Source organism: Bactrocera dorsalis, chromosome 6 (assembly GCF_023373825.1).
Source record: "Bactrocera dorsalis isolate Fly_Bdor chromosome 6, ASM2337382v1, whole genome shotgun sequence".
In the NCBI taxonomy this organism is placed as follows: Eukaryota; Metazoa; Arthropoda; class Insecta; order Diptera; family Tephritidae; genus Bactrocera; species Bactrocera dorsalis.
In genome coordinates, this window is record NC_064308.1 from 19,384,396 (window position 1) to 19,406,616 (window position 22,221).

At 38.1% G+C, this 22,221-nt stretch overlaps 1 protein-coding gene across 2 annotated transcripts in view; it reads right to left on the bottom strand.

Moving 5' to 3' along the window:
• Positions 1–331: 331 nt before the first annotated feature.
• LOC125779265 (uncharacterized) overlaps positions 332–22,221 on the bottom strand; it is a 56,607-nt gene continuing 34,717 nt past the window's right edge. The window contains exons 2-3 of one of the 2 annotated variants that reach the window (XR_007423223.1): positions 4,171–12,189; positions 332–4,091 (exon numbers count right to left, since the gene is read on the bottom strand). Coding sequence is in view for 1 of the 2 variants with exons in the window: in XM_049460193.1 (XP_049316150.1) it covers positions 6,727–10,527 (3,801 nt within the window). In the remaining variant the exon portion in view is untranslated. Of the gene's footprint in view, positions 12,190–22,221 lie in introns of both variants that reach the window. The other variant, XM_049460193.1, reaches the window with a different exon arrangement.

Here is a 22,221-nt window from a genome sequence, read left to right on the forward strand (position 1 = left end):
ATGACAACCTTCGCCTACACGACACACCACAGCAACTTCATCACATCGCCTGCACATCAACCCTTTTTGCAAAGGGTAAAAAAAACTTTCTCGTTCGGGAACCAGGAGGTGACCTTTGTGAATTACAAATTCGACAGCTGTTTCTTGTTGAAAGCGATCATCATTTTGAATTTAATAAATATTTTATATTGAAAATATAGTGTTTCAGTTCCAATTTATTTTCAGACTTTCAGTGCTAGTGCGAGTAAGTATACTTGTGTCACGCGAATTACGATATTATATGTAATTTATCAGAAATTACATATTTTCCGTTTGAATAAAAAACTCCGGCTAATTTTCCGTACTGTGCGGCTTGCCGTTCAATTTATTAATAATCATTTTATTCTTTATAAAAATCTTATTTGCTAAATTTACTTGGAGCCGTTGTGCTGACTTGACATTCCTCAGCATCAACGACCCGGCATATCTTAAATAAACATATCAAATAATAACAGTGGCATTGGATTTCATTTTTAAAGGAATTTAAAAGATGATTACTTGCTTATACATATTTCTTTATTTATGTATTTGTGCATGTTAATATGTATGTATGTAGTTGAATCTGAAGATTCAACTTACATTTTAGAGGAATGAAAAATATTTAGAAAATACTTGTCTTTATTGGTATATCGACAAGTTAGAAAGTGGTGGAGTCGTTTGACGACGCAACTCCTAGCGTTACTGTTTGAACTCTCCTGAGTTCTTGTATTTACAATTTTTATTTTTGTTGTTTTTTTCTTTAATATTATTACTAGGATTGCTACTACTACCATTACAATTATTATCAATGTTATATTAATACCATATGATACATTTTTATGGTATTTTAATTCTGCAATTTCTTTTATGTTTTCTATATTTTTTATTGCAATATCATTGAATGTTAATTTTGGTGTGTAGCTTTGGTTTAATTTTTCGGCAGGGTATATAATTGTATGAATATATTCTGTTTTATTATTTTTAAATTCTTGTTTTAAAATTTCCATTTTACAATTTACAAATTTGATTATATAGTTATTTTTTAATACAATTTTTCTGCCATCCCAGTTTTGTTTTATTACATCATTTTTTGCATTTCTTATTAATATTGTGTCATCGCTTATTTCTTGTATTGATGTTTTGTTATTATATTTAAATTCGCAAGTATTTAAAAATATGCAACTTTTACTCAATTTTAGATTTTTAAATGCTTTATTTTCTACATAATCAAAATAGTTTTCGTCAATTTTTATAACGAATTTTTCTTTTTCAATAATCTATAATTTATTTCCATTTGGCATTGGGGTTATTAATTGCATCTTAGTTTGAAAAAATGTTCTTGGTATCTGAATTGCGAATATTATTGTATCGTTTCTGTATACTACTACTCCTACTTTTGATAATTTTAGTTTGTAAAAATCAATCTCATATTTTTTAATTTCTTCCCTAGTTAACATACTTGGATGTACCATATTGTATCTAGCCGCCGCTATATTATTTTGTATTTCTTGAACTTTACTTTCTATGAATTTTAGTTTATTCATTTCATCATTATACAAAATTTTTCTCTCAATTCTATTTTCCTCTTTGTTTATTATATTTAAAGTTTTTATTATTTGTTTCCTATCTGATTCTATAGTTCCTTTTAATAAGTTTAGTGATCTATTTAAATGTTCATTAATTACTATTTGTTTATTTAAATTTACTATGGCATTATGGCTATTTTCTTCAATAATTTTTAAATGGTTCAAAATGTCTTGTCTGTCATCATCATCCATGACTCCAAACATCCATTTATATGCTATTCCTCCTATATTTATCAAACCTCTTTTATTTCTCTTTTTGATATTCGGTGTTATAGATGTGATTTTTGCTTTTATATTTTTTATTTCATCAAACAAAATTTCTTTATTTTCAATATTTAGTTTTTCAATATTTTCTTTAACCTGACCAACTATGTCTGCTATCTTGTTCGGATTTGTAGTATGTATAACTGTACTTATTTCGTTAACTATTTCTATGTCCGCTGTTTGTATATACAGTAGAAACTCGTTTATCCGGCCCTCAGTTATACGGATTCGCGATTATCCGGACTACCAATCGCGACCAATTTATATGTACCTACGTAGTAATTATGGAATCATGAACTTGTCGGAACTTGCATATTCCGCTCGCGCAGTGTGGGGTCGCTGCCGCTGCCCCGCGCGTTTCATTATTGTGTTAGTTCATTTGCAATTGTGACTCCGCTCTGACGTGCGTGTCACCTCTACATATTTAAACCCGCCAAAGCGTAAGAGACAATTTAACGACGCTATATGACTTTATGTAAAACGTCAGCTAAAACAGGGTTGCAATTATATTTTTCCATGACATTGCACGCAAATATACATGGTTTTTGGTCTGACATATTTTACAGCCCTTGCAAATAATTTTCTGCGTGTGTTTGTTGTTGTGCCGGTACACCGAGAGGAAATATATGCAATTCTTGCACCGTGCAAGGGTTTTGCAAGAGCGAGAGAATACCCCTAGAGTGATACTGTGAGTCTACTACAACTGAAACGAATTCGTGATAAAGCAGCAATGAAGAGAAAAAGTTGCTTACGTCAAATGACAATTACCAAATATTTTAAACCAAATTAAACTTATTACCTACCTACTTATCATGAAATAACCAAATGCAAATTACCAAATACATATTGTAGACAAATTATTCGTACATACGTACCGAAATATTTTATTGTATTTCATGATTAATTCTGCAGTTTAGTATTACGTATGTAGTGTAATCTAAGAAAATATGTACATACATACATAAGTAAGTGTTCATTTCTTAATACATTGATTTTCGTTGCAGGATATGAATATCTACTTGTTTTTCTTCATACATTCGATTATCCGAATGCCTATCGACAACAATTAGCCCGGTTAATCGAGTTTCTACTGTAGTTATTTCTACACCCACTAGTTGCCTTTTCCAATAATGCACTCACTATCACTTTATTAAAAACAGAATGCGAATGTAATTAAGATTTAAAATGGTCTTAATACACAAAATATGGGATACATGTACAATATGAGTAATGCGAGGCGATGTCCAGATAAAGCAACGAGAGATGGTGTTGATTCGAACGTATGTAGCTCGGTGGCAGAGAACGTATGATATAGAGAAGGTTCAATTGCGGACAAGCGTGTGAACTGTCAAGAGCTAACAAAATCCTATTAGTGGATTTCACCACTTTTGGCTGAGAAGGGGAAAGGTTAACAGTGCTGAGCGAACAGAGCTGAGCATTCAATGAAAATTATGCTCAGAAATATACATTGCTATTACAGACGTACATATGTGTGTTGCTCTTTTGCTTATATTTTTATACGTTTCATGCAAAATTGATAATATTGTAATGAAATTATGCTATTTCAAGGTCATTGTCGGAGTATGTCGACGTAAGGGGGCCGATTGCATTTAATTGAAAGATATTCGTTTAGTTTTAACGTTATAAACTTCACTTTAATATGAATTAGGGTATATATATATGTATATAAATGTGTGTGTGTATCCAAGATTGATTAATTGTGCGTACTTTCTTAGTGGCTATTGTTAAATTTCAGATTAATATACATACATACGTATTGTGGTAATTTAATTATATTTAACGCCTTGTTGTGTGTTGGGTTTATTCCCTCGTTGTGGGTGCTTGAAGATCAAATTCGATGATGGTTGAAACTCAGGAAGTATCCGTGTTGTTTGGGTGATAATTATAAATTGTATTTGACGTGTACTTTGTACGTATATTGTTCACTTCAAATATTTTCACTTGTTGTGATTCACTTGCTAATTCACTTAAGTATCGCTTGTGTTGTTCACTCCTATATCGCTTGTGTGTTGGCGGGATAATAAAGCTCTTTTGGTGAAAGCGCGGGAAAATCGTCTCCTTCATTCCTCCTTTTTCGCCTGTTGCGTGAAGTTGGGGCGGTTGATACTCCTCTGCATTACGCCTCTATTACTTTTTGTAATTTGTGGGAGTAATGCAGAGGAGTATTTGTTTGGATTAAACATCCCGGCCACCTTGCAGAATCTGCGAAATAATTGAATATTAGTAGGGTAACATATATTGAAAGTTTTGAAATGAATTAGAGTAATTATCAGAAGTATACTTAGGGTTAGATGGTGCCAGTAAGGGTCCAGCCAAATGCTGTATTCTGCGCTACCACTGTACTATTATCGGGTTTGAAAAGTCCACTTCTGATAATTTGAGGGTACATATCCGCTCCAATCTCCAACGTTAGTTCCTTGTTGCTGTGGAATTGAGGGTCAGCGAGAACCAAGTGTTCGAAGCGCATTTGCACATCGTCACTTAAGTCTCGCTCATATGGTTTTTGGGTAACTTGTGTGTTATAACTGCGTTAGATTCCAAACAAAACTTTGTATCATTACAAGCTAATTTTGATGCTACAAATACGATAAGTGTTGAGGTATGTAATTGGCAGTTTTAATTTTTTAACGAGTTCGGCCGCTATATTCGTAATTTTGAGGGTAGGGTTTAAAATGGCTCGAACTTTATACCATTCGCCATCGCATCTTAAACGGATCTTCAGCGTGGGTAATAGGGTCTGCTTAGCCAGTAAGGATGGTAGTCGGGTCTCTATCGCAAGTGGATGTTTCGCAACAACATTTGCATCGTTGGCCGGGTATAGCCTCGGATGTCCGTGTAGGGATGAATGATGTTTCCCGTGACAAATTGAACATCGATTTTTGCTTGTGCATCCTTCCGTCTTATGCGACCTGGCTAAGCAATTAACGCAGTAGTGATGTTTTATTACTGCTTCGTATTTTTTATTTATGTTGTATGCCGAGTATGTAGCGCAAGTCACTAGACGGTGGTCTTTTTTGCATATTCCGCAGGCAACATGACGATGTGACGTGGGTTTTCTGTGGTGTGAGATCGTTTTTCGGGTTGTGCGATCCTCACATTCCTTTTCCTCACGAATAGTGGGAAGGGTCGATTTGAAACGTTGAATGCGTCGTGACATCGTTTCGTCTTCCGAAATCGGTGTAATGCTACGGGTTGCGCTACGGGATCGAATGGTGATTGTTGAACTCATACGACGAGTTTTGGGTGAGTTGGTGATTGTTGGACTCATACGATGAGTTTTGGGTGAGTTGGTGATTGTTGGAGCCATTTCACTAAAAAGGAAGAGAAAACTTGTCTGTTATTCTGTATTTAATATCACAATTTTTGTGATGGGACGGGTTATTGTGCCTTGAGCAGTTCGAATTTCAACCACTCGTGTTTTATTGTCTAAGCCGGGGAAGACCTTTTGGATTCGACCGAGCTTCCATTCGTTGGGTGAAATATTTTCGTTTCTTATAACGACTAAGTCGTTAACTTCAACATTACGTTGTGGATATTTCCATTTGTACCGTTTGTGTAGCTCCTTAAGGTACTCTTCCTTCCATCTCTTGCAAATGTGCTGGTAGAGTATTTTTAGTTTCTGCCATCTGTTAACGATGCTTAAGTTTGCATCCTCCAAATTGGGTTCGGCAGGGGTTAACAATGGGGTACCTATAAGGAAGTGTCCTGGAGTTAGAGGTTCCAAGTTTGATGAGTCGTCGCTTATGGGGCTTATTGGCCGAGAGTTTAAACAACTTTCAATGCGGGTTAAGAGGGTAGCAAATTCTTCAAACGTGTATTTTTGTAGTTTTGCGATCTTTTTTAGGTGGGTTTTTAGACTTTTTACGCCTGCTTCCCATAATCCACCCATATGTGGAGCTCCTGGTAGGTTGAAGTGCCATGAGATATTTTGATGGCTATGGAGAGCTGTAATTTGAGTTCGAAGTGTCTGTAATAATTCACGCCGATCTTTCATTAGCAACTGTGAAGCTCCTATAAAGTTTGTTCCGTTGTCGGAATAAAGATTGGCGGGGCATCCACGCCTCGAGAAGAAACGGGAAAATGCTGCTAGGAAGGCTTGCGTAGTGAGATCGCTAACGGGTTCGAGATGTATTGCTTTAGTTGAGAAGCATACAAATACACATATATATCCTTTGGTGATTAGACATGCTCTCCCAGTGTAGTTTTTGATGTCATAGGGTCGCAAAGTCGATACCAGTGGCAGCAAACGGCCGGGTTAGGATGGTTCGTTCATTTAGAAGAGCTGCCATTATTTGGGTTTGTTGAGCCTTGTTGTGTATGATGCACGTTTTGCATTGATGAATTATTGTTTTAATCAGCATCTTTGCTTTGGGTATCCAGAATTCTGTCCTTAGGAGTCGAAGAACTAGCTGATTTCCGCCGTGTAACGTTGCTAAATGGGTAAATTGAGTTAGTAATTTTGTTATACGAGTATTATAGGGTAATAAGATAGGGTGGCGCTCATTATATGATAGTGCTGCAGAATTGGTTAATCTTCCGTCACTTCGCATAACTCCTTTAGGGTCAATGAATGGATTTAAAGTCAATAATGAACTTTTCTTATGTATTTGGGTTTTACGGGTCAATGCATCATATTCTTCTCTGAAATGTGTTTTTTGGGTGTGAATGATTAACTTCATTCGGGTTGTTTTGAACTCTTCCGGGGTTATTTCGTGGTTTGAGTAATCAATTTCTCGCCTCCTTGGTGAGGCATTTGCGCAAAACCTGAATAGGTAAGCGATAACGCGAATTGCTCTGGGGAATGAGGAAAACCTTTCGAGTATATCCTCTTGGGTGGTTATCGCAAACGTCTTAACGGGTTTGAATTCACGGTGGTGTTGTATGTTTTCTCCGATGTTGGAAAATGCTCCTTTTCATGTTGTAGCCATTGGGGTCCATGCCACCAGAGGTTGTAATTAAATAGATCGGTGGGTGTACATCCTCGGCTTGCTAAGTCTGCGGGATTGTCTTGGCTTTCCACATGGTTCCAATTTTCGACTCCTACTTTCTCGGTGATTGCAGCTACTCGATGAGAAACGAAAGTGGTCCATGAACAGGGTGGTTTGTTTAACCAGGCAAGAACTATGGTTGAGTCAGTCCAAAAATAATTTTTATATTGGGTTAGGTGAAGTTGGGATAGAGTAGAGTTAACAAGGTTAGCTAGTAGAACCGCTCCGCAGAGTTCCAATCTGGGTAGGGATACAGTTTTAATGGGAGCAACTCTTGTTTTTGAGACTAAGAGAGTTGTCCATATTTTGTCTCCAACTGAAACCCTTATATAAAGTGTCGCGGCATATGCTTCTTCTGAAGCATCAGAGAAACCGTGGAATTCAATGGTGGCTGTTGGGTTAAAATGGGTCCACCTGGGTATTTCAATTTTGTTTATGTTGTCGTAATCCTTTACGAAGCTGTTCCATCGATGAAGGGTGAGGGGCTTCAGGCTTTCATCCCAGTCAGTTTTATCCAGCCATATTTGTTGCATAATTATTTTTGCCGTGATTATTATTGGACTAAGCCAACCGGCTGGGTCACACAATTTTGCTATGGCTGATAAAACTTCACGTTTGGTGTATGCGGGTTTTTTCTCCATTGGGTTGACGAGGAAGAAAAATGAATCCTTTTTGGAGTTCCATCGAATGCCCAGGGTTTTGGTGTTCTCGGGTTCCGAAAGGTTGAGTGTTTCCGTCTCTAAAAGATGATCCTGTGGAAGTCCTTTCAGAATGTGTGGGTCATTGGAGGTCCATTTTCGCAGAGCGAATCCTGGGGTCTTCAGAGCGGAAATGAGTTCATCTCGTGGTGACTTTGCCGTGGTCAGGTCATGTGTTCCAGCTAAAACATCGTCTACATACATTTCCTGGCGAAGTATTTTGGCTGCTAATGGGTGGGTTTCTTCAACATCATCGGCTAGCTTCATGAGGGTACGGATCGCTAAATACGGCGCACAATTTATGCCGAACGTGACTGTTTGCAATTCGAAGTCTTCTATTGTGTCTTCCGGGGACTTCCTAAATAATATCCTTTGGAACCGAGTGTGTTTAGGGTCTACGAGTATTTGCCGGTACATTTTCTGAATATCCGCATTAAAAACGAATTGGAAGAGTCGCCAATTTGTTATCAGAATAACAAGATCTTTCTGTAAAGTCGACCCAATATGTAAGACGTCATTTAAGCTTTTGTTATTTGACGTGGGGCAAGATGCATTAAATACCACACGCAATTTCGTGGTTATACGATCGGGTTTAATGACTGCGTGGTGTGGTAAGTAATACTGGGTCGCTTTATCAGAAGGGTCATATTCTACTTTCTTCATTTGTCCGAGTTCCAAATATTCCATAATTGCTTTGTCATACTCTGCTTTCACTTCGGGTTTTTTATGTAAAGCTCGTTCATTTCTGAGGAATTGGGCCAACGCTATATGTCTAGAGTATCCGATATCAACATTGTCGGGTTCTTTGAAGGGTAGGGTTACTATATAGCGCCCATCTGGGTTACGACGGGTAGTTTTTTGGAAAATTTCCTCACAAATTTGATCTGATTTGGAAACTACGGATTCCTTTGGGATTTCCTCCACCTCCCAAAAACGCGTGAGTAGATTCTCAGGGTTCACTTTATTGTGAAATGAGACTATGGCGGAGTTTTGGGAGGGTTGGGTTATGGGTCCGGACAATATCCATCCGAATTCTGTCTCTTGAGCTAAGAGTGAACCTAGTACGTTTCTCTTTACTCCATTGAGTAAAATACTTGGATAGATATCACTACCGATTAGTATATCCACGGGTCTGGGTTTGTGAAATTGGGTGTCGGCTAAAGTGAATCCAAGATTTTTAAGGCACTGCATTGGATCCAAGGGGTATGAGGGTAAATTATCAGTTAGGCTATTTAGTATAAATGCCTGTGCTGATACCTTATAATTTGTGTTTAAGGGTGAGCAAAGCGTGATTTCGCAAATACTCGTTGGTGTTGCTGAAACTGCATTGTTTAGTCCGGTCACTTGGGCTGATGCAGAGTGGGTGGGTATATCCAAACTTCTTTGAAGTCTTCGAGATATAAATGTGGCTTCCGATCCTGAATCAATAAGAGCTCTCGCGGAATATCGTTGGCCATTATGTTCTATTTGAACCATTGCAGTACCGAGTAATATCTGCTTCCTACTCGGGTTGGGTGGGTCTTGGGTTGATGATATAGTGGACTGTATAGTTGTAGTGTAGGCTTGCCGATTTGTATTTGTGCTTTGGGTGGGTAATGCGGTACTTGAAGCGTTTTCAGGGCTCGAACTAGTGATGTTTGGTATTTCCGGAGTTGATTCAGGTCGAAAGCTGGATTCTCTGTGTATCAGAGTATTGTGTTTTTTGTGACACTTACGACACGAGAATTTACTCACACAGTTCTTGTAGCTGTGTGATATGGCCAAGCAGTTATAGCAATAACCATATTTTTTGATTGTGGAGATACGCGACTCTACATTCATTGTGAGAATTTTGGGACATTCTCGAATAGGGTGCTGCTTTTTGCAGAGCTTACAGCTTTCTGTATCTATATTATTTTGAGTAAAATTGAAATTATTATTCCTTTGGGTATTAGAGGGTTTGGCAATTGGCGTTTCAGCCACGTTAGCATGAAAAGTGTTATATTTCTTTTCATCTGTTCGTTTAACTGTACCGGTGTGGAATGGGGGTAATTTTACTACTGAAGCTTTGAAATTTCCAACAGATTCGAGGGTTTTGTATTTGTGGGTTAAAAAACTGTCGAAATTTGACCACGTCGGTATATCTGAATTATCTGCTAGGGTATATTCAAAGGTTTCGAGAGTTTGTTTTGGTAGTTTTGAACTACAAAGATATATCAGTATCGGATCCCAGCTTTGTGTGTCAATCTCAAGATTGTGTAAATTGGTTAAAACGTTATTGACCGAACGTTGTAAGCTTTTTATAGCACAACCGGTTTCCTGAGTTACTTGGGGTAGGTTAAAAAGGGTCTTTAATTGGGTGTTTACCTGCAACCTCTTATTTTCGTACTGGTCGACTAAATTTTTCCAGGCAAGTATGAAACCATCATTTGTTAAGGGTGCGTTTTGAATAACCTCTCTTGCTTCTCCTCGGGTCTTCTGAGTAAGGTGAAAGAGTCCTTCCACGTTACTAATCCTTGGCTTACGGATGTATAGGGCTGTAAACATATCCCGAAAGGTGGGCCAAGTTGTGTAATCTCCGTAAAAGATGTCGGTGTCGCATGGTGGAAGGTGAACTGCAGGAGCGAAATCCATCATTGTGGCTTCTGAAGTCCTTTCCTTAATGGGTTGGGTTGACATTTGTGTTTTACGCGCATCTACATCTTCGTTGATGGAAGCTAAGCAAGAGAGGTACATTCGATAACTTTTTTGATATTTTTCTTTCGCTTTAAAGAAATCGATGGTTTCATGACTTTCGCGAGAAATTCTTCTGATCGCATCGTATGAGCGCTTTGCTTTTTCATAGAGCGAATTTAGTTCGACCCTTTTAATTTCTAGGGTATAGACCGAATCATCTTCACTTTGGGTCTGAAGATGGTCTTCCACGAATTCAATCAAATCTGTTGTTGTGATTTTGAAATCTTCCATTTCCATTTTTGGGTAGGATATATTTAATATTTGGGTTGAATGAGAAAAACAAGTCGCGTAAGAAAACAAACTTTAAAAACTTTTGTATAGTGATTTATTTATATTCAAAATTTCAAATTAATTGGCTTAATTGGCTCGATGGTGTCCGATTGTTAATGTTGATGCGAAATTATTAAATTTCCGATGAATCGTAGAAAAAAAACGATAAATATAAAATTTGCTGGATTTTGCACTTTTTCCTACTGGGTCACCTTTTTAATTTCCTACTGGGTGATTGTCTTTTGACGCGCTGTTCGCCAACAAATTTTGTCACCAACAAATATAAGCGAATGGGTGCGCTATTCATATGCAGGTATGTAGCGGGTGTATATTTATTTAAGTATATAATTTTAGTTCAACGAGGAGAATGCAATAGCCGACGGCAAATTATATGCATATATTTTATTATTGCACTTCTTCTCTTGGGTAAGTATATGTAAATATGTGTATATACATATAATTAAATAGTGCAGATCAAATTTTTGTTAACCCAATAAAACAAATAAATTGTGCTTAACTCGGCTTAAGGACACAATTTGGCAATTGGGTGTTTTTTAACAATTTTTTGATTTGCACTTTATATTGTATTATTATAATATATTGAGAAATATATGGGTCGCACTTACAAATTTTTTCCGGTTTGTTAATTTCGGGTTGCTTTTGTTTATAATTACTTGTTTGGCTATTTGTTGACTTAGCTTGTTAAGTGCACTCTTTGGGTTGGGTTCTGGAATTCCAACGTTGATGTTGTTGGTGAAATTCCCACGATGATTTTTCTTTTAATTATCCGGCTCGAAGGACCAAAATGTCGGAGTATGTCGACGTAAGGGGGCCGATTGCATTTAATTGAAAGATATTCGTTTAGTTTTAACGTTATAAACTTCACTTTAATATGAATTAGGGTATATAAAGAGTGATTTTTTAAGAGCTTGATAACTTTTTTTTTAAAAAAAACGCATAAAATTTGCAAAATCTCATCGGTTCTTTATTTGAAACGTTAGACTGGTTCATGACATTTACTTTTTGAAGATAATTTCATTTAAATGTTGACCGCGGCTGCGTCTTAGGTGGTCCATTCGGAAAGTCCAATTTTGGGCAACTTTTTCGAGCATTTCGGCCGGAATAGCCCGAATTTCTTCGGAAATGTTGTCTTCCAAAGCTGGAATAGTTGCTGGCTTATTTCTGTAGACTTTAGACTTGACGTAGCCCCACAAAAAATAGTCTAAAGGCGTTAAATCGCATGATCTTGGTGGCCAACTTACGGGTCCATTTCTTGAGATGAATTGTTGTCCGAAGTTTTCCCTCAAAATGGCCATAGAATCGCGAGCTGTGTGGCATGTAGCGCCATCTTGTTGAAACCACATGTCAACCAAGTTCAGTTCTTCCATTTTTGGCAACAAAAAGTTTGTTAGCATCGAACGATAGCGATCGCCATTCACCGTAACGTTGCGTCCAACAGCATCTTTGAAAAAATACGGTCCAATGATTCCACCAGCGTACAAACCACACCAAACAGTGCATTTTTCGGGATGCATGGGCAGTTCTTGAACGGCTTCTGGTTGCTCTTCACCCCAAATGCGGCAATTTTGCTTATTTACGTAGCCATTCAACCAGAAATGAGCCTCATCGCTGAACAAAATTTGTCCGAAAAAAAAAAAAAACCGAACACTGATTTTGGTAATAAAATTCAATGATTTGCAAGCGTTGCTCGTTAGTAAGTCTATTCATGATGAAATGTCAAAGCATACTGAGCATCTTTCTCTTTGACACCATGTCTGAAATCCCACGTAATCTGTCAAATACTAATGCATGAAAATCCTAACCTCAAAAAAATCACCCGTTATATTAAAATATTTGATGTCCGAATATTTTATATTTAGGTACACCTTAATACTTGGACTTGTATGTATGTGCTTATGAAAGTACTTATGTTTTGTGCAATTGAGAGCTCGTTGAAGAGATCAATGCGCTATTTACATAAGTATGCATCAATTGTTTGTGTGATTTTATGATTATGTTTTATTCGTAAGCAATTGAGAGCTCGTTAGAGAGATCAATTTGCTTTATGTATGCAATAGAGGTATTGCCGAATAATTGCCAATGTGGACTTTCAATATGTAAATGTATATGTAAGTATATACGTATATGTAAGCATATAAGTTAACACAACAGCTCATAAAAGCTATGCCAATTGACAAAAACAAATTGGCTAAAATAGTTACCCAACTTTGCACGCGCATCCGCATAAACTGCTGACACCAAATAAATTTGGAGGGCTTCGATCAACGAACCTTACTACTGCAATTCGGCAATTCTTGGGAAAGCTGAGATCGCTGGGAACAATAAATAATAAACGGAGTAATTCGGCAAATCAACAAATATTGCACATGCAAGTGCAACGTGACTTGTGTGCAGAAATAGGTTTCATTAAAGTTAAGAATATTATTGTAATTTAGATTTTATTCGTTTGTAAAAGAAGACGGTCAATAAAGGATAAAGACAGTGGACGCGAGTCCACTTGTTTTTTAAAAATAAAAATTATAAAAATATAATTTAACTGGCGCCCGAGCAGGGACCAGGGCCCTATTCCACAAAACAACTTATCAACTTTTCACTTTGTACTTTGCAAATTTTTCGTCAATTTGCAAAGTTTTCTGTTCCACAGAACTATGAAATTTGATAAGTGATAAGTTGAAATTGATAAGTGTAATTTGCAAAGTCTTTGCAATTTTTATATTCTCTTTGTAATTTCTGTTCCACGTACGTTCTCTTGTGCAAAGTGCAAAGCTTATACTGAAAAGTGTAATTCGCAAAGACTTTGCATATAATTATGCTGTTCCGTTCCACAAAAACTGTAAACTCTATTTTTGCAAAGCAAAATTTGATAAGTTTGTCAAAAATTTGCAAGGTAACTGATCGCTTTGCAAATTCATATTATCATAACTAGTCAAGCTTTCAAAATGTTAAGACTTGAGTTTTTGTTCAACAATAGTGAAGAAGCGATTAAAGCTAGAAATTATAGAGACCGAATTAATTTTTCGGGACTAGAAAATTTCAATTTTAAGGAGTGCTTCCGTTTAAATCCAATCAGGTGGATTTTCTTTTAAATAATGTTGGACAAAAATTAGAGCACAAAACACAGCGCAGTCATGCTTTGCCGGCTGAAAATCAACTGCTGCTGTGCCTGCATTGGTGGTGGTTGATACTACCATTACGCCGAAATCCCAATAATCCTGCTGAAGAAGTTTTCAATCGTTGCCACAAAAAAACACGCCGCATAATTGGAAATAGTTTTGGCATTCTTAAAGAAAGATTCCCGTGACTAAATTATTTGCGACTAAGGCCTGAGTTTGCAGGATAGACAGTCATAGTTTGTGCCATCTTACACAATATTGCCTGTAGCATCGGAAGGAGTAGTGAAAATATGCAACCCACTGAAGACACTGACAATAAAAGCGAGGAATTGGATGAAAATGCTGAAGAAGTAAATGATGCCCTTAATAATATAGATCAAGAGAGTGGAATGGAAAGGGTTACTTCCCTGCTACAATACTTTACCTAATGCCAACTATTATAGTATTGTTTTAAAATAAAAGTGGTGTTTCGGGCATGACCTTTTTCCACTGCAAAAGAGTTGTATCTTTTTGGGGCATTTTTAGGATTTGAGATTAAGGTCTTAGAGAGTAAATAATAAAGGAAGTATTTTTGTATTTATTTACACCATTTTATTAATTTCAGAGCTTTTTTGTTTTTATCACAAATTATTTCAAAATAAAATGTTTAGAAATCAAATACACACAAATGAAAAATTGGCCTTTGGTAATCAAACCTCCTCAAATAACAGACGCGATACATTTTCTGTTTCAGCCGTTGCAATTCCCAGGGTGATAGCAGAGGGTGGAAGTAGGAGCGCTTCCTCTTTCTTTGGTTTAGAGGTGGATTGGCAATTGTTTCTTCTGAAATAGATATTCTGGAATCATTCTCAGCTGACGGTAGATTTTCTGACTTGCCATAACTTTCTGGCAAATTCAAACCATCTACCACAGCTGAGTCTGATTCCAGAATATCGAGGATGACCAAGTCAGCTTCAACCATTACCTTGTCCTTCCCACCTCCGGATCCAGTATTGCGGGCGTTATCCCTTTTACTCTGCAAATTAACAAAATTAAATTCACAAAAATACAAAAAGTTTCTCGTTAAAAACCGGAAGCTCGATTTTGATTTTAAAACCATGGTTTCTTGGGCAAATTTTCTTAGAATTCATCGTAGCTTACGATTTTGATAACCGTTTCGTCGAAAAAAAAAATTGACCCACTCTAGTACACATAGCAATTAGTAATATTTTGGTTAAATCGGTTGTTATCAGGAAGAGTTGTTAATTGAGTACACTGTTAACTCACAACAACAATGTCTATGATGACGTTTTGATTTGTTGTTGTCAACAACATGCTTGTTAGTTATTAGCAATGCACAATATAAGAATTCCAACAACAATAAATGATGCAACATAATTATTTGCTATGTGTAGACAATAAATTGTTGTACTTACCATTGTCCGGCTCTTCCAAAGCCCAAACAAACTGTCCCTTGCATAGGTCCATGTTTTTTGTGCTGACGCCAGTTGTAGGGATTGGGCTTTTTTTAACACATCCTCCCATGCTGCCTGTTTATCTAATTTGTTAACCTTCGCAAAGAAATGTATACTTAAATATGCTTGAAATTTACAATTATTTATTTAAAAAATACTTGTTCTGTTGTTTAGAAAACTAGCAAATAAAATGCTTTTTTTTTCTTTTATTACATTGAAAACAGCAAGTTTTTTTTTCAATTTGTATTTTGCGGCTCATTTTAACACCTCATATAAGGCAATGCAAAGTGAAAAGTGATGAGACAGAAATGCAAAGTTGATAAAACGCTTTGTGGAACACTTTGCACACTCACTTTGCAAGAGAGTGCAAAGACTTTGCCAATAAAGCGCAAAGACTTTGCACTGAGCGGAAAGAGCGTAAAGTCTTTGCCAAAATATGCTCAATGCAAAGTGAGATTCGCAAAGAATATTGTGGAACAGAAACGCTTTTCACTTTGCAGTACAATATCAATTGATAAGTGCGAAGTGAAAAGTTGGTAAGTTGTTTTGTGGAATAGGGCCCAGCTTAAATTCGCGCCGTAAAGTGTCAAAGTGTTGTTTCAGCGTGTCCTTAAAAATTTTAAATTGAACATTGTGATACCGCGTCGTCACTTAAATATAGACAATCGCCTGTACAACAGCCGCGTCAAAAAAAGTGTCGTAGTGTTTGGCCAGACGCCTGTAAAGCAGCTGCAGTGCCAGTATTTACATATGTTTCAGTGCCACAAGTGAACACACAAAGACAGTACGCCCGTATAACAGCCCGTAAAGAAAAAAACGGCCAAGTGAAAACGGAAGCGAACTAACTGGTCCCGAACCAAAACACAGCGAAACACAGCGTTGGAATCCTGTAGGAAGGGAACGCACCCTCGATACGTGCGCACCGTGGGAATCCCAGTAAGCAGAAGCCCAAAAAGGAACACCTCCCCATCGCCACGAGGATACTTGTAAGAATAAATAATTAATATTTTAAGAAAAATTAAAATTATATTAGATAGTCATATAATAAGTATAACTTTTAAGGATAATTAAAAACTAACAAAATTTACTAACCCATTTAAAATCAGGCTCGTACAGCCAATAACTTAAAACATTCACCACTGCGATTCACCACCTTCGGGGGGACCCTCCAGTCTTATAACATAAAATTTCCTTTGCGATTCACCACTTTCGGGGGGACCCTCCAGAGGAATATAAAAACATAACATAGGCTTGTACAGCCAATAAAAGGACAAATAAACACGAACAGCGATTCACCACCTAACGGGGGACCCTCCGGTTCAATATAACATTACATCCTACTCTGCTGCAGAGACTACTACTCCAGAGAAAAAGGATAATTAATAAACAAAAACACTATTAACAATAAAATTAGTTAGCTATAAAATTCAAATATTCCAAAACTTAAAAGAATTTCTAAAATGATTAGGCCCAGTATACTAAATAAGCCTGCAATCCCTCCTCCTGCTCCTAATCAAGGATCAGTGAACGCAAACCCAAACCCAACTCCCGCCAATAATTCTCAACCGAATGCTGAACTGACAACACTAATTACCACAATTGTAGGTCAGGTACTCAGGAATGAGGGCCGACAACATTTACAACATGTTCTCAACCCTAATTTTGACTTACTTAATGCGACAGACGAAACTATCAACCCAGAACATAGAGGACAGTTATCAGGCCTAGACAAAATACCAGACATAGTTAGAAGTTTAAGGGAATTTAACGGCAATCAAGGAGAATTTAGCTCTTGGAAGAAAAGTGTAGATCGGGTTTTAAAAATCTACGAATCCGAAAAGGGAACGCCTAGATATTTCGGAATACTTTCTGTTATCCGCAATAAAATAACTGGCAATGCTGATGTCGCCCTTGAGTCCTATAACACCCCACTGGAATGGAAATCAATATCTAGATGCTTGACGTTACATTACGCAGATAAAAGAGATATTACGACCCTTGAATGTCAGCTTACATCAATTGTGCAAGGCAACAGTACTATCCAGCAGTTCTACCAAAATGTTTATACACACCTTTCGCTTATTCTAAACAAACTTTCGAGTTTGGAGATGAGCCTGGAGTCACTAAGTCTGTTAGTTCAAACTTACAGGCATAAAGCCTTGGACACGTTTATCAGGGGATTAAAAGGTGACCTTCCTAGACTTTTAGGAATGAAAGAACCTGAAGATCTGCCTCAAGCACTTCATTTGTGCCTAAAACTAGAAAACCAAGGCTACAGGACTCAATACGCATATAACAACCAAGGTGCTGTACGTAAACCGAATACCCATAACTTACCACCATTACCACCAAGGAAACTAATTGCTTTCAACCAACCATTCTACCCTCAATTAGCATACATTCCCAGACCGCAGAATCCTTTTAGAAACTCGATGCCACCCCAATACCAACGCCCCCAACAAAATTATCAAAATTTTCAGCTTAGCAGACCACCGTTTCAGGTCACCAATAAGCCCCCACCTCCACGCCCAGAGCCCATGGATGTTGATCGCACCATACACTCAAGAGCAATTAACTACATAAATAGACCACATTTCAATAAACCACCCATAAAAAGACCATCTAACTTTTCAACACAAATGCCTCTCAAACATCAAAGAAACTTCCATATAGAAACAGGTAATCAACATGAACAGTACCCACAAGACCCATACTACGCAGAAGAACAGGAGTACTCACAAGACCAGTACTGCCAACAAACCGGGACTCACACCTTACAAGAATACGAAACAGCTTTGAATATGGAAGAAAACGGACAATCATTCCAATACGACAACCCAAAACCAGGAAATGATACTCATGAACATATCGATATCCATTTTTTAGGATTGTAAGCGATGGCAACTCTGTTGACCATCAAGTGTCAAATAAAATAAAGCAAGTGGCAGCAACCAAAGACACAGTCAACGAGCAACCGTCAGCGAGTGAGCAACATAAACGAAATATTTGAGAACATCCAGTAAAGTTGAATAAGTGTAACATTTTTCTTATATTCACAATAAAGTTTTGTATTATTATATATAAGTGTTTGACTGTGCACACGAGTACGGTGTTTCTCTACAGTTCAGAAGTGGGATGATAAACCCATACACGTCTACAAACATAGTAAGTATATGTATGTGCGTTGGTGAAGGGCTATAGGCACCGGCAGATATATATACACGATACGTAAAAACGATACGATGGTGAAGATCAGTGATCTGAAGGTGGAACAACTGAAGAGGTTGCTACGGGAAAGGCAATTAGCGACGACTGGCACGCGAGACCAGTTGTTGCAACGTCTTAGTGCATATGAGGAGTCCGACGAGGTGGACATCCAAGAGATCAACGTTACGGAGGAGTCATCCGAGATGTCAACGGTGGCACAACTGCAGCAGGAGATGAAGCAGTTACGCGAGATGATGGCGCAGCTGCTATAAGCGCAAAACAACGGGACTGGTACAGTTAGCATGAAAGAGGTACAAACGGTACAAAACGCAAATAGCAACGATAGCGCAGTCGCAGTCAACGGCGGCGCAGGCGTTCAGAGTCACGCCACTGACGCTATTTCAACGAACGACGACAGCACGGTGGCAACTAACAACAACGTTACAACACGCATTCAAAGCAACGGTGATATTTCTGCGAACGGGAATATTTCAACGAACGGGAATATGCGGCACGCGTCAGTTAAAGAAATTGCAAATACCCTGCCGGAATTTGATCCAACGAATAACGCAAGCATTACGGTAGAGCAATTTATTGATAGAGTCGATCGAGTAGTGGAAGCATATAGATGGGACGAGAAATTTTTATTGTTAGCTATTTACACACGTTTAAAAGGAGTTGCACGTATGTGGTTGGATGCATCACCCACATTACACACAACTTGGGAAAATTTTGCTGATGCGTTACGACACGAATTTGGTTCAGATCGAGACGAGGCAGAAATTCATTTCGTTAACAAATGTGAGTTGTTCACGCAAACAATAACGTTTTTGGGACATCAGCTAACTCCTGAAGGCATCAGTCCGGGCAACGTCAAAACCAACGCTATCGTAAATTTTCCACAGCCGAGAAATGTCACTGAAGTACGAAAATTCTTAGGTCTCAGTGGCTACTTCCGAAAATTCGTCGCTGGTTATTCCATTATTTCTGAACCATTACGCAAATTGCTACGCAACAACACCGCATTCGCATGGGGACTACAGCAAGAGTCAGCATTCAACGAACTCAAAACCGCATTATCATCGAAACCAACCATGGTCAATTACCGCATCGAAGCCGAACACGAACTACATACAGACGCAAGCTCTATCGGCCTTGCAAGCGTTTTGTTGCAAGTCGAGAATGGACAACTGCACCCGATCTCATATTTTAGTCGCTCTACTACAGACAACGAAAAACGTTTCCAGAGCTATGAACTCGAAGCATTAGCGATTGTGGAATCATTGGAAAGATTCAAATACTACGTATACGGAAAGAAGATCAAAGTTATTACCGATTGCAACGCTTTACGAACAACGATGGAGAAGCGAGAGCTTATACCACGCATTGCCCGATGGTGGTTGAGAATCCAAGAATTCGACATTGAAATTCAACATCGACCAGGAGCTCGTATGGCCCATGTCGATGCGTTGAGCCGTGCACCTTATGAAGATGCACACGAAATAGATGCCGCTGATCTCAAAATTTCCAAGATGATTATCGACCAGGCAGATTGGTTGTTTAGTGTTCAGCTACAAGACGAGAAAATAAGAAACATCGTTAACGAAATACAGAATGAGGTGAAGCCAGAATATCCCGACTACGTTGTTGAACTGGGACGCCTATATCGAAAACACGACAACAAACTACTATGGGTTGTTCCAAAGCAATTAAGGTTCCAAATACTGCACGAATGCCACGATAAGGCAGGTCATATGAGCGTTGACAAAACAATGAAACGAATTCTCAATCTCTTCTGGTTTCCTCGAATGCGCAATTACGTAAAGAGCTACATCAACTCATGTGTGGGTTGTGCTTTAAATAAAACCCCTGGCGGACGACGTGAGGGTCGATATCACTACGACAACGTTAAGCCAATACCGTTCACGACAATACACATTGATCATTTGGGTCCGTTCCCAAAAAGTTCAAAACGCAACGAGTATGTGTTGGTAATTGTAGATTCATTTACCAAATTCACAATCCTACGAGCAGTCAAGAGTACCGCAACAAGCCATGTAATTCCGGTATTGCTTGAGATCACGAGCTATCTAGGAATGCCTGAACGTATCATATCCGACCGAGGAACGGCCTTCACTTCAAAAGCGTTCCAAAAGTTTTGCGATGAAAACAACGTCAAACATATTCTCAACGCAGTGCGGACGCCACGCGCTAACGGACACGCTGAACGAGCAAACCGCGTCATCCTATCCATGCTACTACCTTCTACTGATGACGAAAGACGATGGGACGACAAATTACGTCAAATACAATGGAGCATTAATACCATCCCGAATAAAACCACAGGTTGTACACCATTCCGACTACTTTATGGGTACGTGCCTCGAGACATCCTGCAGAATCAACTTATCCAGGCACTTCAAGACGATGATGTTGACCTGATAAACGACACCGACCTACAGCAACTACGAGTCGACACAGCTCAACGAATAAACGACGTAAGAGCACAAGCCAAGAAGCTATATGACGCAAAGCATAATCAACCGAAGACGTACAACGAAGGTGATCTCGTATTGACTACAAACGAACCAATAAGCTCCGGTACATCACGTAAACTAGAACCACGATTCAGAGGACCATTCATCATCACCAAAGTCCTGCCAAATGATCGTTATGTAATTGAAGACTTACCTCATGCCGAGCGAACGCAACGTCACTACAAAGCCGTATTTGCATCAGATCAACTTAAAACTTGGTGCATGTTACCACCAGATGATCCAGACGACATAGACGACATAGACAACGAAGATGAGAGCACCATGGGCGAGGGCGCCACATTGGGTCAGGAAAGCCGACTGTAAGCGATGGCAACTCTGTTGCCCATCAAGTGTCAAATAAAATAAAGCAAGTGGCAGCAACCAAAGACACAGTCAACGAGCAACCGTCAGCGAGTGAGCAACATAAACGAAATATTTGAGAACATCCAGTAAAGTTGAATAAGTGTAACATTTTTCTTATATTCACAATAAAGTTTTGTATTATTATATATAAGTGTTTGACTGTGCACACGAGTACGGTGTTTCTCTACAGGATGAATAGTTCTTCGTTGCCATATGTTGAATGTAAAATGAAGAACGGAAAAATTTTAAAAATGTTAATCGATACTGGATCAAGCAAAAACTATATTCAACCCTGTCACGTTTTAAGGCAAATACCTAACGAACAACCATTTTTTGCAAACTCTATAGCAGGACAAATACAAGTAACTCACCATACAGTTATAAATTTATTTGGAAAAGATGACACAAATTTAAAATTTTTTATACTTCCTACTCTGAAGTCCTTTGACGGTATAATTGGTAATGATAGCCTCAAAGAACTTTACACAACCATAAATATTCACGATGACACCCTTACATTTGGCAATGGCATACAAGTCAGAATAAAACAACAAATTTCCCCATCGGTCAACAAAATTGTCATTAGGACTGGACATATGACAACAACACAGAAGGAAAACATTAATAAACTTACTAACAAATACCCTCATTTATTCGTTGAACCAGATGAAAGTCTTACCTATACTACTACCGTACTAGGAGAAATCAGGACTTCTTCAGATACTCCAGTATATACAAAATACTATCCCTACCCACTAGCGATGAGAGATTTTGTAACTAAAGAAATAGAAGATCTACTTAAAAACGGAATTATCAGACCATCTCGTTCTCCTTATAACTCACCTGTTTGGGTTGTACCTAAAAAACTAGATGCCTCAGGACAAAAGAAATATAGGCTTGTAATTGATTGCAGAAAATTAAATACATTGACAATAGCAGATAGATACCCCATCCCGGAAATAAATG